The 14,605-nt window shown below is 41.8% G+C and overlaps 1 protein-coding gene across 6 annotated transcripts in view; it reads left to right on the top strand.

Annotated features, from left to right (window-relative positions):
* Positions 1-14,605, top strand: part of dnajc6 (DnaJ (Hsp40) homolog, subfamily C, member 6) — a 78,069-nt gene that overhangs the window by 48,561 nt on the left and 14,903 nt on the right. For 3 of the 6 annotated variants that reach the window (XM_061975742.2, XM_061975746.2, XM_061975747.2), the window contains 7 exons: positions 464-657; positions 2,262-2,663; positions 6,569-6,712; positions 12,578-12,679; positions 12,830-12,967; positions 13,916-14,248; positions 14,345-14,496. In XM_061975742.2, coding sequence (XP_061831726.1) covers positions 464-657; positions 2,262-2,663; positions 6,569-6,712; positions 12,578-12,679; positions 12,830-12,967; positions 13,916-14,248; positions 14,345-14,496 — 1,465 coding nt within the window. The remainder of the gene's footprint in view (positions 1-463; positions 658-2,261; positions 2,664-6,568; positions 6,713-12,577; positions 12,680-12,829; positions 12,968-13,915; positions 14,249-14,344; positions 14,497-14,605) is intronic. The other 3 variants (XM_061975745.2, XM_061975743.2, XM_061975744.2) reach the window with 3 other exon arrangements.

Genomic DNA, 14,605 nt, shown 5'->3' with positions numbered 1-14,605 from the left:
TATATATCATATGATATTTGTGTGCTGCATGTCAACGACGTGACAAAATGCCACAGGTTGGAGCACTTGATGCCACGAATGTGGAGGGAAATGAGTATGTCCATGGTGACTTTTTTATGGTAATTTTATAGCTACTGGGATGACTAAAGGAGCTGATAAAATTTTTTTAATTATTTAGTTTGTATGTGTGCTTGCGTTTTTCTTTCGTGTTGTTGCCATTGAGTCAAATATGTCTTCTTAACTTCCTTGTTTACACAAATAAATAATAATTCTTCTCCCCATCACCCTTGTGGCGCCCCCTATTGCCCATGTGCTTGAATCGACACTATCAACAGTATTACTACACCTCTGCCACCCTCCAGAAATTACAGTGACGTCTGAAATGTGTTAACAATAATTAAATACAGTTTATAGTTAATGTTACCCTATCCACGCTCACATTTTAACATACCTCTCTTCTCAGACCCGAGCTGGATGCATGCGACTCTCCAGATAAGTACCCACAGCTGTTTCATGTCATACTGGACGTGGAGGTGGAACGGCAAGACAAGCAGAAAGACCTGACACCACCTTGGGAGCAGTTCCCATCCAAAGACCTGAGTGCCAATGTGCTCTTCTCCTGCCATCAGGAGCATCAGGACGCACTCGCCATTGCCGGTACTTATCCTACTGTAGTGTAGCAGAGTAGCAGTGTATTGCTGCACCAACTGTCACCAGGGTTGGATAGTAGTTTAAAAAAGATACATTTACTTAAACATACTATGCTCCTGAGAACCAGTGTCTTCTGCAGTGGACATTTGTATTTTGCTTTTCACTTGGAACCTCTGACAAAAGAAGTAGACCATAACTATGTGTCTATTGCAGAGGATGTTTGTTCACTATTTAAAATGTATAGGAATATTTGAAAAAATATATAGACTGTGCTCCCAGTCTGTCAGGAAAGCAATGAAATGTATTATGTAGGTATGTCTATTATAAATGTAATCATTTTATTTAGATTTTTAATGCACATTCTATGTGTAAATGTTGCCTTTTATCAAGTAGTTTTATGTTCAAACAGATATCCCACTGTAAAACCATAGTTAAATGTACATTTTATTTTACACAGTTATGTTTGGAAAAAAAAATCACAAAATTCAATAATTTTAGGCCAAATTATGCAATTCTTCACTAGAATTGCAAATAGCCTCACATGTCTCTACTAACATGCATTAACCCAAGGCTTCTCAAACTTCTGTCTGCTACGCACGCTCAGGAAAAAGAAAATATTTTGCGCCATCCCACACATACACTCTCCATCGCAACTATAAATAGTATAATTTGTCTATAAAATCTTTAGATGTACACCTCTGCATATCATTGTATCCTTATTAACATGAAAAAAAAACCCCACCCACTGGTATTTCCTCGTCTCCCATCGTGGTCACAGTGAAGCCGAGCGCTACATACAGTACATTTGGGCATATTCTAGTACGGTGAAAATAAGCATGTTCCCCAAGGGGCATCGCACCGCGCCCCCTCAAAGGGGGCGTGCCACTATTTGAGAAGGACTGCATTAACCTCATCTTTGCATTAAATAGTATAGAACATGTTGTGACTAACTGATTCAACACAAATAGAATTGTGCTTTCAATAACAGTAATATTAATCGTAATATTAACAAAATAACCTGTTTTATTTTTGCTCCTACAAGATGAGATGGAGGGCTTGGATTTGGAGGGTAAGGCAGCAGAGTAAACATTGAACTTTGCAATACTTCCACTTTAGTTAAGCAGGACGAAGCCTCTTCAATTCGATCATACGTGATATAATTTCATAATTACTGGTTAAATTAAGAAAAGCATATTTGTCAAATTGTGCAAACATGTGCATTGATTGAATTGAACTGAGCCTCATTGTTTTCCAGTGAGACATACAGTATGTCCTTAAAATGCATCAGATGTGCTGTACAGGTAAACGTAGTTTTATTATATTCAAGGCAGTAGTTTTCAGCTGTCCATTATGTTTACAAAGAGGACTGGTTTCACGAAATGTACAGTCAATTGTTATGTTAAAAAATATATTTGAATAAGTATTATGTTAGTATAATTCAAGTGCTGACTTACAATAGATGCTTGTAGATTTAGTTGCCCTGTATATCCTTCTACCTTGTACACGTTCTGTTTACCTTGTCAATTTCTCCATTGTATATTTTGTCCCATCACATTTACTGTCTCCTCTCTTATATGTTTTCTTTCGATCGTCTTTAAATTGTCCTACAGAGCCGAGCAGGCCGCACGGAGGCCCTGATGGTCGAGGCCATGGCGAGGAGAGCGAGCCCTCTGATGATGAGATGCTTTCGCTCTCCAGTCAGCGTAGCAGCACCAGCACAGCCCCCCACAAACCGGAGCCGCCTGCTTCAATGCCCACAGCCCCCGACACTTCGTCTGCGGAAGTGGATCTTCTAGGTCTGGATGGGGAGGAGGTCAAGCAGCCGTGTCCTCCGTCCCAGCCTCTATCCTCTGCAGGTGCAACCACCGACCTCCTGGGGGACTTGTTTGGGGGTCCAACCCAGCCCACAAGCGGCCCAACCCAGCCCACAAGCGGCCCTTCATCTGCCCACTCCACCCCACATAAAGTAGTGCCCTGCTCTGCCTCGCCTTGTCCTTCCCCTGCCCCACCAGGTGAGGAAGGTTTTATGATGAAGTATATTGACGTAACATTTGCATTACCCAACATACTGGTCTTTTTGAGGCACTTAAAAATCCATACAAAGCAAGGTGCACCTATGACAAGCAGAAAAACGGGGACTTCTGCAGCCAAAATTATGAGTTATTACTGGTAAATCTTCTCAGTGAAAAGATTGTCATAGAATAGAATGTCTTTATTCATCCCACAGTGGAGTCATTTAAAATAGTAGCATACAGAAAGAATATCAAATACAACATTTTATTAAATTGACTTGATTTAATTATTTATTCAGTTACACCCCTTTGGTTTTAAGATTGTTCTAATTTGGATATGGGTATCCCAATCCGATACTGATATTGGTCCGATATCGGATTTTATCGAATTCAACCAATTGGAATTGATCTAAAATCACAGAAAAAAAACAGCAGTACTGCAGCGCGTTTACTTGTGCAAAGCTGAACAGCCAGTTAACATCTAAATGTCCTGCAATAAGCACACAAGGTTGGCCTTTACTTGTATTTAAGTGACGACAATTACAAAACGTAAACATGGTAGGCTATATGCTACTAGGAGCTAGAAGATACACAACAGCTAAGCATACATTAGCACAGTGTTTTTCAACCATTTTTTTTAGCAAAGGCACACCACCAGCAGAAAACATTAAAAAATTAAACTCAGCAGTCGATATTGACAATAAAAAGTCGTTCTCGCAATTGTTGGATATTAATTTAAACCATAACCAAGCATGCATCACAATAGCTCTTGTCTCAAAGTAGGTGTACTGTCACGACCTGTCGCATCACGCCCTGATTTATTTTGAGTTTTTTGGTGTTTTCCTGTGTGTAGTGTTTTAGTTCTTGTCTTGCGCTCCTATTTTAGTGGATTTTTCCTGTTTTGGTGGTATTTTCCTGTAGCAGTTTCATGTCTTCCTTTGAGCGCTATTTCCCGCACCTGCTGTGTTTTAGCAATCAAGACTAATTAAGTTGTGCGGACGCTATCCTTCTTTGTGGGGACATTGTTGCTTGTCATGTCATTTTCGGATGTACTTTGTGGACGCCGTCTCTGCTCCACACGCTGCAAGTCTTTGCTGTCGTCCAGCATTTTGTTTTTGTTTACTTTGCAGCTAGTTCAGTTTTTAGTTTCGTTTTCGTTTCCCTAAGCTTCAATGCCTTTTCTTAGCAACACTCGCCTTTTGTTTATTTTTGCTTTACCTGCACACTGCCTCCCGCTGTCGTCTGCATATTGGGATAACGACAAACCATCGTCGTCGTTACCGACATCTACAAAGCAATTAGCTACCTGCTGCAACCTACTGATATGTATTACACGGTTACTCTGCCAAGCTCTAGACAGCACAGACACTTAACAACGGCACATTATTTGCGGATTATAATTACTGGTTTGCAAAAAATACTTTTAACCCAGCTAGGTGAAATTACATAATCTCCCACGGCACACCAGACTGTGGTTGAAAAACACTGCATTAGCACACAAGCTATACATACACTACATTGCCAAAAGTATTTGGCCACCTGCCTTTACTCACATATGAACTTGAAGTGCCAACCCATGGAATTGTCCAAAATGTTTTGGTATCCTGGAGCATTCAAAGTTTCTTTCACTGGAACTAAGGGGCCAAGCCCAACTCCTGAAAAACAACCCCACACCATAATTCCTCCTCCACCAAATTTCACACTCGGCACAATGCAGTCCGAAATGTAGCATTCTCCTGGCAACCTCCAAACCCAGACTGGTCCATCAGATTGCCAGATGGAAAAGTGTGACTCATCAGTCCGAAGAAGGCGTCTCCACTGCTCTAGAGTCCAGTGGCGACGTGCTTTACACCACTGCATCCCACGCTTTGCATTGGACTTGGTGATGTATGGCTTAGATGCAGCTGCTCGGCCATGGAAACCCATTCCATGAAGCTCTCTGCGTACTGTACGTGGGCTAGTTGGAAGATCACATGAAGTTTGGAGCTCTGTAGCAACTGACTGTGCAGAAAGTCTTTGCAGTTTGCACTATGCGCTTCAGCATCCGCTGACCCCTCTCTGTCAGTTTACGTGGCCTACCACTTGGTGGCTGAGTTGCTGTTGTTCCCAAACTCTTCACTTTTCTTATAATAAAGTTGACTTTGGAATATTTAGGAGGGAGGAAATTTTACGACTGGATTTGTTGCACAGGTGGCATCCTATGACAGTTCCACGCTGGGAATCACTGAGAGCGGCCCATTCTTTCACAAATGTTTGTAGAAACAGTCTCCATGCCTAAGTGCTTGATTTTATACACCGGGTCAAGTGATTAGGGCACCTAATTCTCATCATTTGGATGGGTGGCCAAATACTTTTGGAAATATAATGTATATAGTAAGTGTCCTTAATTGAATATATTGTGGTCTAAAACACCACATTTCAGAATGTATCCAATAATCATAGTTGCATATTGCTTACACATACAAGGTCTCCAAAACAGAAGCGTACTTTGGATCCTTGATTTACGGACCTAATTGGTTCTTGAACATCCATTATTCAATGTAAATATGAATAATGGATTCCAGCCTCGACAAAAGTCCATATTTTATTTAAGGTTTCTACACTTTGAACACAATATAAAGTGCTATAAAGTACTGTTTATCGAACAAACGTATCAAGGAGGTGATGGATCAACTTTCTCTGTGATGTATGCGCTGCTCTCCAAACGCGTGCGCACACACCGAAGCCACTATGGTGCCCTCTCAAATGATCCAGAAATCCTTAACTGTTATCAACCATATTGCAACAATAACTAACATTTAAAAAAGTTGAATCTACCCACATCGACAAGGAGCTGAATGAATGGAGCAGGCAGAGGGAGAGTGAAAGACGGGCGCTGGAGGCCCCCAACCACACTCTCCCGTCTGTGCGTGTGTGCTCTCTTGAGTTTAAGGAGCGGTACTTGTTGTATATTTTTCTTGCTGTGCAGTAAGTCTGCTCTGGCATTTTTTTTTTGGAGAAGTCCGGTGTCTTCACAATTAAAACTTCTTGTGGCACGGGCACATGGCCTGCTTCGTCATACTTTGTCAATCATACTTGCGAGCGCCATTCATGTACAGTACTCCTCGCAAATAGTCTTTTTTTCAATCCACAGGGATTCGCTCCTTTTTCCACGCTGGTATGTTGGCTTTTTGGGACTCATATTTAAGTTAGAAAAATTGATAAAACTAGTCAAAAATACACACACATTGAAGCGCTGTAAAGTGGGTGTGTCTTTTGCAGAAAGTGAGTGGAAAGCTCCGCCTCCCCTAAAATTATAGACCCTGCGTTTTTGTTTGGAGGCGTGAAAATGAATGACTGAATGAAGCGTTCCTACACAGAAACATGGGTCGCACACGGAGGCATAGTTGGCCAATCCCAAAGTCTGTAAACCGAAAAGGTTGCAAATACGGGGGTTCTTAAATCGAAGTTCCACTGTATTGGAAAGTATCCAGTGACAAACGTGTCCGCATCATTCAATTACTGTCATGATCTTAACCTAATGAATTATTGTGGCCACAAGGTGTCGCCAAAAAAAACAATTATTACTCCACTTCAACTTAAAGTCAACATACGTCCAATCCAGACAGTTAATAATAAATAGATTAGTGTTTTCCGTACCTACCATTGTTCTCTGCTCTCATAATTTCACTTGGTCAAAACTTTCATAACATCCCACACTACAAAATATTAAACATGTGTATGATTTGTGCTGATATTGCATCGGATCACTATCGGTATCGTATCGGAAGTTTGAAAGTTGTACTGGGACACCCCTTATGCAAAATACTGCACATGCACACGTGAATACACATAGAATAAGAAGTGCAACAGATACCATATTTAACAGATTCTCACATGGTATGCTAACATCTTTGTCTCCCCAGTGTTTGACCCTTTTAAGACCGGTCCCATACCGAAGCCTCAGGAGATGATGGGTTCATTCCTCGGACCAGGTAACATAGGGCAGCCAGACCCCTTCCTGCATGCTGCTCGCTCTCCATCCCCCACCCTTCAGCCCACAAGCTTTGGTAAGGCATGTCTCTATTGCTCTGCTATGTGCTGATTTTGGACGAGAATATCAATCAATCAATCTTTATTTATATAGCCCTAAATCACAAGTGTCTCAAAGGGCTGCACAAGCCACAACGACATCCTCGGTACAAAGCCCACATAAGGGCAAGGAAAAACTCACCCCAGTGGGACGTCGATGTGAATGACTATGAGAAACCTTGGAGAGGACCGCATATGTGGGTAACCCCCCCCCTCTAGGGGAGACCGAAAGCAATGGATGTCGAGTGGGTCTGACATAATATTGTGAGAGTCCAGTCCATAGTGGATCCAACATAATAGTAAGAGTCCAGTCCATAGTGGGGCCAGCAGGACACCATCCCGAGCGGAGACGGGTCAGCAGCGCAGAGATGTTCCCAGCCGATGCACAGGCGAGCGGTCCACCCCGGGTCCCGACTCTGGACAGCCAGCACTTCATCCATGGCCACCGGACCTGTGCCCCCCCCCCCCCCCCCCCCCCCCCCCCCCCCCCCCCCCCCCCCCCCCCCCCCCCCCCCCCCCCTCAAGGAAAAGGGGAGCAGAGGAGAAAAGAAAAGAAACGGCAGATCAACTGGTCTAACAGGGGGGCTATTTAAAGGCTAGAGTATACAAATGAGTTTTAAGATGGGACTTAAATGCTTCTACTGAGGTAGCATCTCTAATTGTTACCGGGAGGGCATTCCATAGTACTGGAGCCCGAATAGAAAACGCTCTATAGCCCGCAGACTTTTTTTGGGCTCTGGGAATCACTAATAAGCCGGAGTTCTTTGAACGCAAATTTCTTGCCGGGACATATGGTACAATGCAATCGACAAGATAGGACGGAGCTAGACCGTGTAGTATTTTATACGTAAGTAGTAAAACCTTAAAGTCACATCTTAAGTGCACAGGAAGCCAGTGTAGGTGAGCCAGTATAGGCGTAATATGATCAAACTTTCTTGTTCTTGTCAAAAGTCTAGCAGCCGCATTTTGTACCAATTGTAATCTTTTAATGCTAGACATAGGGAGGCCCGAAAATAATACGTTACAGTAGTCGAGACGAGACGTAACGAACGCATGAATAATGATCTCAGCGTCGCTAGTGGACAAAATGGAACGAATTTTAGCGATATTACGGAGATGAAAGAAGGCCGTTTTAGTAACACTCTTAATGTGTGACTCAAAGGAGAGAGTTGGGTCGAAAATAATACCCAGATTCTTTACTGATTCGCCTTGTGTAATTGTTTGGTTGTCAAATGTTAAGGTGGTATTATTAAATAAATGTCGGTGTTTAGCAGGACCGATAATCAGCATTTCCGTTTTCTTGGCGTTGAGTTGCAAGAAGTTAGCGGACATCCATTGTTTAATTTCATTAAGACACGCCTCCAGCTGACTACAATCCGGCGTGTTGGTCAGCTTTAGGGGCATGTAGAGTTGGGTATCATCAGCATAGCAATGAAAGCTAACACCGTATTTGCGTATGATGTCGCCTAGCGGCAGCATGTAAATACTAAAGAGTGCAGGGCCAAGAACCGAACCCTGAGGAACTCCGCACGTTACCTTAACATAGTCCGAGGTCACATTATTATGGGAGACGCATTGCATCCTGTCAGTAAGATAAGAGTTAAACCACGACAAAGCTAAGTCTGACATACCAATACGTGTTTTGATACGCTCTAATAAAATATTATGATCGACGGTATCGAAAGCAGCGCTAAGATCAAGAAGCAGCAACATAGATGACGCATCAGAATCCATCGTTAGCAGTAGATCATTAGTCATTTTTGCGAGGGCTGTCTCCGTAGAGTGATTTGCCCTGAAACCGGATTGAAAAGGTTCACAGAGATTGTTAGACACTAAGTGTTCATTTAGCTGCTGTGCGACAATTTTTTTGAGGATTTTCGAAATAAAGGGAAGGTGGGACACCGGTCGGTAGTTTACCATGAGGTCAGGATCAAGGTTAGGTCTTTTGAGCAGAGGATGAATAACCGCTTTCTTGAATGCTAGGGGAACAGTGCCAGAGGAAAGTGATACGTTTATAATATTTAGCACTGATGGACCTAATAATACAAAAAACTCCTTGATAAGTTTCCCAGGAAGTGGGTCAAGTAAACATGTTGTTTGTTTTATCCCACTTACACGCTGTAATAGTTCCTCTAATGTTATTTCATCAAAAAGAGAGAGATTATTTTGTATTGCAGTATCCGTCGTAGATACAGTTGTATCTGTGTTCATAGAACCCAGTTGTAGCTGGGATGCGTTGTCTTTAATCTCCTTTCTAATGAGTTCAATTTTCTTATTAAAGAAATTCATAAAGTCATCTGCCGAGTGGGTGGAGCTATTGGGAGGAGTCCCTTGTTGGGTTAGCGATGCTACTGTACTAAACAAAAATTTAGGGTCGTTTTTGTTGAGGCGGATGAGATTTGAGTAATATTTAGCTTTAGCTAAGGTAAGCATGCGTTTATACGATATTAAACTATCACTCCATGCTTGATGGAAAACCTCAAGCTTGGTCGCGCGCCATTTGCGTTCCAACTTTCTACATGATAATTTATGAGCTCTGGTTTCTTCTGTAAACCATGGGGTGCGCCTTTTTAGGGGCCCTTTTTTGTTTTAGCGGTGCTATACTATCAATGGTTTTGCGCAGGGCATTGTCAAAGTTGTTAGTGAGGTTATCAATAGAGCCGACATAATTTGGGAATGGTGCCATTACCGAAGGCAGTAGGTCAGCAAGAGTCATCGTTGTGGCAGCATTAATGTTGCGGCTGCTATAGCAGTTATTATTATTATTATTAGTTTGTTGACAATGAGTCAGAACTTCGAATTTTATAAGGTAATGATCGGACATTACTTTAGTATACGGGAGTACCATAACTTTGGAGGTGGTGACACCCCTGACCAGCACTAGATCTATCGTATTGCCGTTGCGATGCGTAGGTTCATTTATTATTTGTGTAAGACCACAGCTATCAATTATAGTCTGGAGCGCCACGCACTGAGGGTCCGATGGGGTATTCATATGGATATTAAAGTCCCCCATTATGATTATATTGTCTGCGTGCGTCACTAGATCAGCAACGAACTCTGAGAATTCATTAATAAAGTCCGAGTAGGGCCCTGGGGGGCGGTAGAAAACTTTTCTGTTGTCCTCTCCACATGAAAAGCATGTTGTATTGTATCTGTACACTTTAAGGCAGTGGTTCTCAAATGGGGGTACGCGTACCCCTGGGGGTACTTGAAGGTATGCCAAGGGGTACGTGAGATTTTTTCAAAATATTCTAAAAAATAGCAACAATTCAAAAATCCTTTACAAATATAAATAAAAACCTATCTTTTTTTCCAAATAGTTCAAGAAAGACCACTACAAATGAGCAATATTATTTATAGTATACAATTTAATAAATCAGAAACTGATGACATAGTGCTATATTTTACTTCTTTATCTCTTTTTTTCAACCAAAAATGCTTTGCTCTGATTAGGGAGTACTTGAATTAAAAAAAAAATCACAGGGGGTACATCACTGAAAAAAGGTTGAGAACCACTGCTTTAAGGCATTGTGATTGTCATTGAGCATTCGCTAAGAATAGTGCATATGAGAATACAGTTTTTTTAAGTTGTTACTGTAAAGGCCGGAATCTATTAAGATCCCAAATAAGTGCTAAATAGCGTGTGCAAACATAAAATATGTGTACTATTAGTAGACGTGTTGCAGGTATTCTACTAAGACTGCGTTTACAATTGATAACAAGTGCAATAGTGGTGCAGGTGCCCTATTTTATTGAGGTGTTTGCATGTATACCAGCTGTCACCATAGAGACACTCATTTCCCTCCAAATTGATGGCATCATATGGTCGTCATGTTGACATTAACACAAATATAATATGCACTACTAAGGGTGTAATGGTACCCACAAATTTCGGTTCGGTACGTACCTCGGTTTAGAGGTTACGGTTCGGTTTATTTTCGGTACAGTAAGAAATAACAAAATATACATTTTCTGGTTATTTATTTACCAAAATTTGTAAACAATGGCTTTATCCTTTTAACATAACAATAACATACATACACACACAGGGTCGATTGTCAGAGTTAATGCAGTCAACATATATAAAATAAAAACTAAATAAGATAAGGCTCAGAATTGGTTTCTTAACAAAACCTTTCTACATATAAAGTGCAACATTTCCACATATAAAGTGCAACACTAAACTTCTTCAAGTTGTTGCTCAGATTAAATAAAATGACAAAACTTTTCTTCTACATACAAAAAGTGCAACATTAAACAGTTTCAAGTCAACTCAGATTAACTTTTCTTCCCCCCCAGCCTTTAACCCTGGTGACTTTCACTCAATTTTCATGTTTTTTGCCAGAAAAATCAGTTTATCCACATTGTCTGTAGAAAGAGCAGACCTGCTTGCAGTTAAAATGTCTCCAGCTGTGGAAAATAGCCTTTCGCTGGGCACGGAGGTAGCAGGTATGGCGAAGTAGTGCCTGGCTAACTTGGCAGTAAGAGGATATATGGGCTCATTGTTCTTCCACCATAGAAGTGGGTCAAAATCTAGTTTTTAATGCAATATGGTCTTAAATCTGCTGCTATAAAAACACCAACGGCATTTGTTATTGCTTTAGCCCTGCCTGACTCGCCGAGGAGAGGCTGCTTGAATGCGGTGGGAGCTGTGTTTGTTCGTCTTTATCTTCGTTGAAGCAATGTTATCCATTGTTGAATCGCACCGCAAAACCGAAATGTTGCCAAACAGGAGATCTTAACGAGGCAGGAGGGTCTTCCAGCTCTGGATTTTGCATGTTGTAATAGCCCGGTCGCTGCTAGCATGCCGTGTGTTGTGCCTCAGTGTGCATTGTTTACACAACGTGCAGTACGCTACTTAATATGTCCGTGTGGAAACTCGTTCGGTACACCTCCGAACCGAATCCCCCGTACCGAAACGGTTCAATACAAATACACGTACCGTTACACCCTTATGCACTACCCTTTCTGGACTATATCAGAATAATAATATAACAAACTATTTTTAGCACTCTGAATGTGCGCTCTGGGAGGCGGTGCGGTGGTGCGTCTGGAATGATCCAGATGCAGGAAATGCATAATGCAAGATTTGTTTACATTGTTATATTAAAAAAACAAACACAATTTATAAAAAACAAAAAAACGCCAGCAGACACCAAAAACAATCAATTCAATTTGTTTTAATCAGCCCCTTAAGTCATTCAGCAGCTATAATAATGAAATTATTAAATGTCATTGCCGATATTTTTTTGATTTCTGACAATCCAATTATGTTGACACGCACGCAGACACACATTGTTTCTCTCGTCCAGCACAAGCGCCTCCTTTCTCGCAGCCATTTGTGCATAAATGTGCCAGTTTGCGCGCAGATTTCAATACTAAATAAAGACGCAGTCGCAAAACAGTTTTAGTCTTGATAAATCACATTGCGAGCGCTAAATGATTATATTTGCATCTTCTCCTCCCAGTATTGTGGACGTTGTAATAATCAGCATGTATTCTGCATCTACATGGATTGCACTCTTTATTTTGCACATTGAAGAGACGCAATCCTCAGTGCACAAATTTAGTAGATCAGCTTTGCGTGTGCTATCATTTTAGTACACAAAAACCATTAGTAGATAAGGCTCTATGTCTTTCATGAACAATGAAACTTGTGAACCTGAACTAGAATATTTTTGAATGATTCCTACAAGCCACCACAGCTAATGTGGACTTACTGTACGCATTGTTGCATCCATCTATCTGTTATTGGACCTGCTTTGTCTGTATTGGGTGACTCCACATTGCTCGCTTACATTTTCAATGTGCATTGTGGCAAATCTGCTGTGCTTGAACAGGTCGGAGTTCCCCCGTTCATACTGGCACCCCAGCTGTCAACATTCAGCAGCAAAATGTCATGGGAGGTTGGGAATGGAACAGAACCGTTACCACAAACACAGGTATGCTCAGTGGAATCGACTACAGCTGTTTCCTTCTGTGTTCTCTTTAGAAGAAGCCAGTATTACAAAATGTAAACAGAGTTAGACGGTTTTACATGTTAAAAATGCGGAGTTGTACTCACAATAGATATTTTTATGTATTTTTTGGAGGAGGAGGTTTGGGAATGGGCAGTCGATCAGCCACTACAAGCCCAACAAGTTCAGTCCACAGCACACCCACCCATCAAACCAAGCCAAATACGCTGGACCCTTTTGCTGACATAGGCAACCTCGGGGGAAGCCTTAAAGGTAAGTTCTTGGTAATGTTACATTTTTGGTTATAATTATGCTACTCTTTGTATTTACCTGACGTCACGTCCGACTCATTAAAAATGGAAGACTCAGAAGTGGTGGTCAAGCAACCATCTGTTGTCAAAGCGTCATTTGGCCTTTCCCAAAGAAAAATGCCCTATGCTTGCGTTGTTTTAGGTAGGCTGTTTGAAGCGTTCAAATCGCGAAAAGGATAAAAGTTTATTCACAGTTCCTCAAGAGGTAAACAAGAAGGGCAAACAAGTTCAAGATTTTATGAAACGATGACGAAAAAAGGGGTTCTCGAAATTAGCACTCCAGTCCAAGGTAGCAGAGTTGAAGAATGGACAAGTTTTCAGTGACTACTTCGTTAAAGTTTTGTTTGATATACTTTTAACGTTTAGTATTTTCCCATTCTTGATGATCTCTCTGAGTGGTTAACCAAATGGGAAGATGAAAAACAACAGTGATTGGAGTGCTACTCGCAGTTTGTTTACAAGGAAGCGTACTCGCAAGATGCTACTTACTGTAAGTTAAATCATGAAATGCAATCTTACCCTAGCAAAAACGATCCATAATTTATCTGGAAGAATATTGATACCAAATTCCTTGTCCCAGCCATACACAAAGAAGCTGTAGCCCTCCATGCTTTTCCAGGTTTTCATCTGTTTTGCCGTATAGAATGACGTCTGGAACACCAGATAGGACATGTCTGGGAGCGCGACCGACGGATAATCTTTTATCACTCGACAAATCTTTTTTTGAGAAAGTATATGAATCGATTCCATTGCATAGTTAGATTTTTTGCTTGTATCTGCTTTTAACTGTAAGATCTAGGCCTCTTGCGTACTCTGTTTGCTCACTGTTTGCTGCACAGTAGCCATATGGGTTTGAGTGACCACCACTTTGTTGACTGAATACAAAGAATAATTATACTCTTTGTTTTAGGAGGTTCTGGATTCTCCAGCAAGCCCACAACACCAACAGGGACGACCCCTTCCTTTCCTCCCATGGGTTCCCCTTCTCGGCCGCCTCCATCTCCCCAGCATGCGGCAGGGTGGCAGCCCCAATCAGGAGCGGGTTTCCCATCATGGCAGCCTAACGCTGGTGCTGGAGGATGGCAAGCGCAAGGACAAAGCCCCACTCCACAGCCGAAGCCCAGCCCCAGCCACACGCCCATGTCTCACACTTCCCCGCAGAACCGACCCAACTACAACATTAGCTTCTCTCCGATGGGGGGTGGGTCACCCAGTGCAGGGGCTAAAGCACAGACAGGAATTGGTAAGAATGAAACTGATTGCATTGCCTATATTGTAATGAAAAATCGGACAACACGGGACTGTTTTTTTTAATCTCTTTCTGTATCCTCTATCGCAGGCCCTAATAAGCCCAAGGCCTCTGATGCCAACTTTGATGACCTGCTGTCTGGTCAAGGCTTTGCAGGGGCCAAAGACAAGAAAGGACCTAGGACTATAGCAGAAATGAGAAAGGAGGAAATGGCCAAAGAGATGGACCCTGAGAAAATAAAGGTAGGTATTAATGAAATAGGGTACTGTATTTGTAGTGTGAATATATGCTGGTGCATTTTACCAAAGGTGGAGGCTGAAATTCAAGGAACACTGTAGCTTGTGGCTCAGA

The sequence above is a fragment of the Nerophis lumbriciformis genome, linkage group LG14 (genome assembly GCF_033978685.3).
Source record: "Nerophis lumbriciformis linkage group LG14, RoL_Nlum_v2.1, whole genome shotgun sequence".
Lineage (NCBI taxonomy): Eukaryota > Metazoa > Chordata > Actinopteri > Syngnathiformes > Syngnathidae > Nerophis > Nerophis lumbriciformis.
This window is presented reverse-complemented; position numbering and strand designations above follow the sequence as displayed.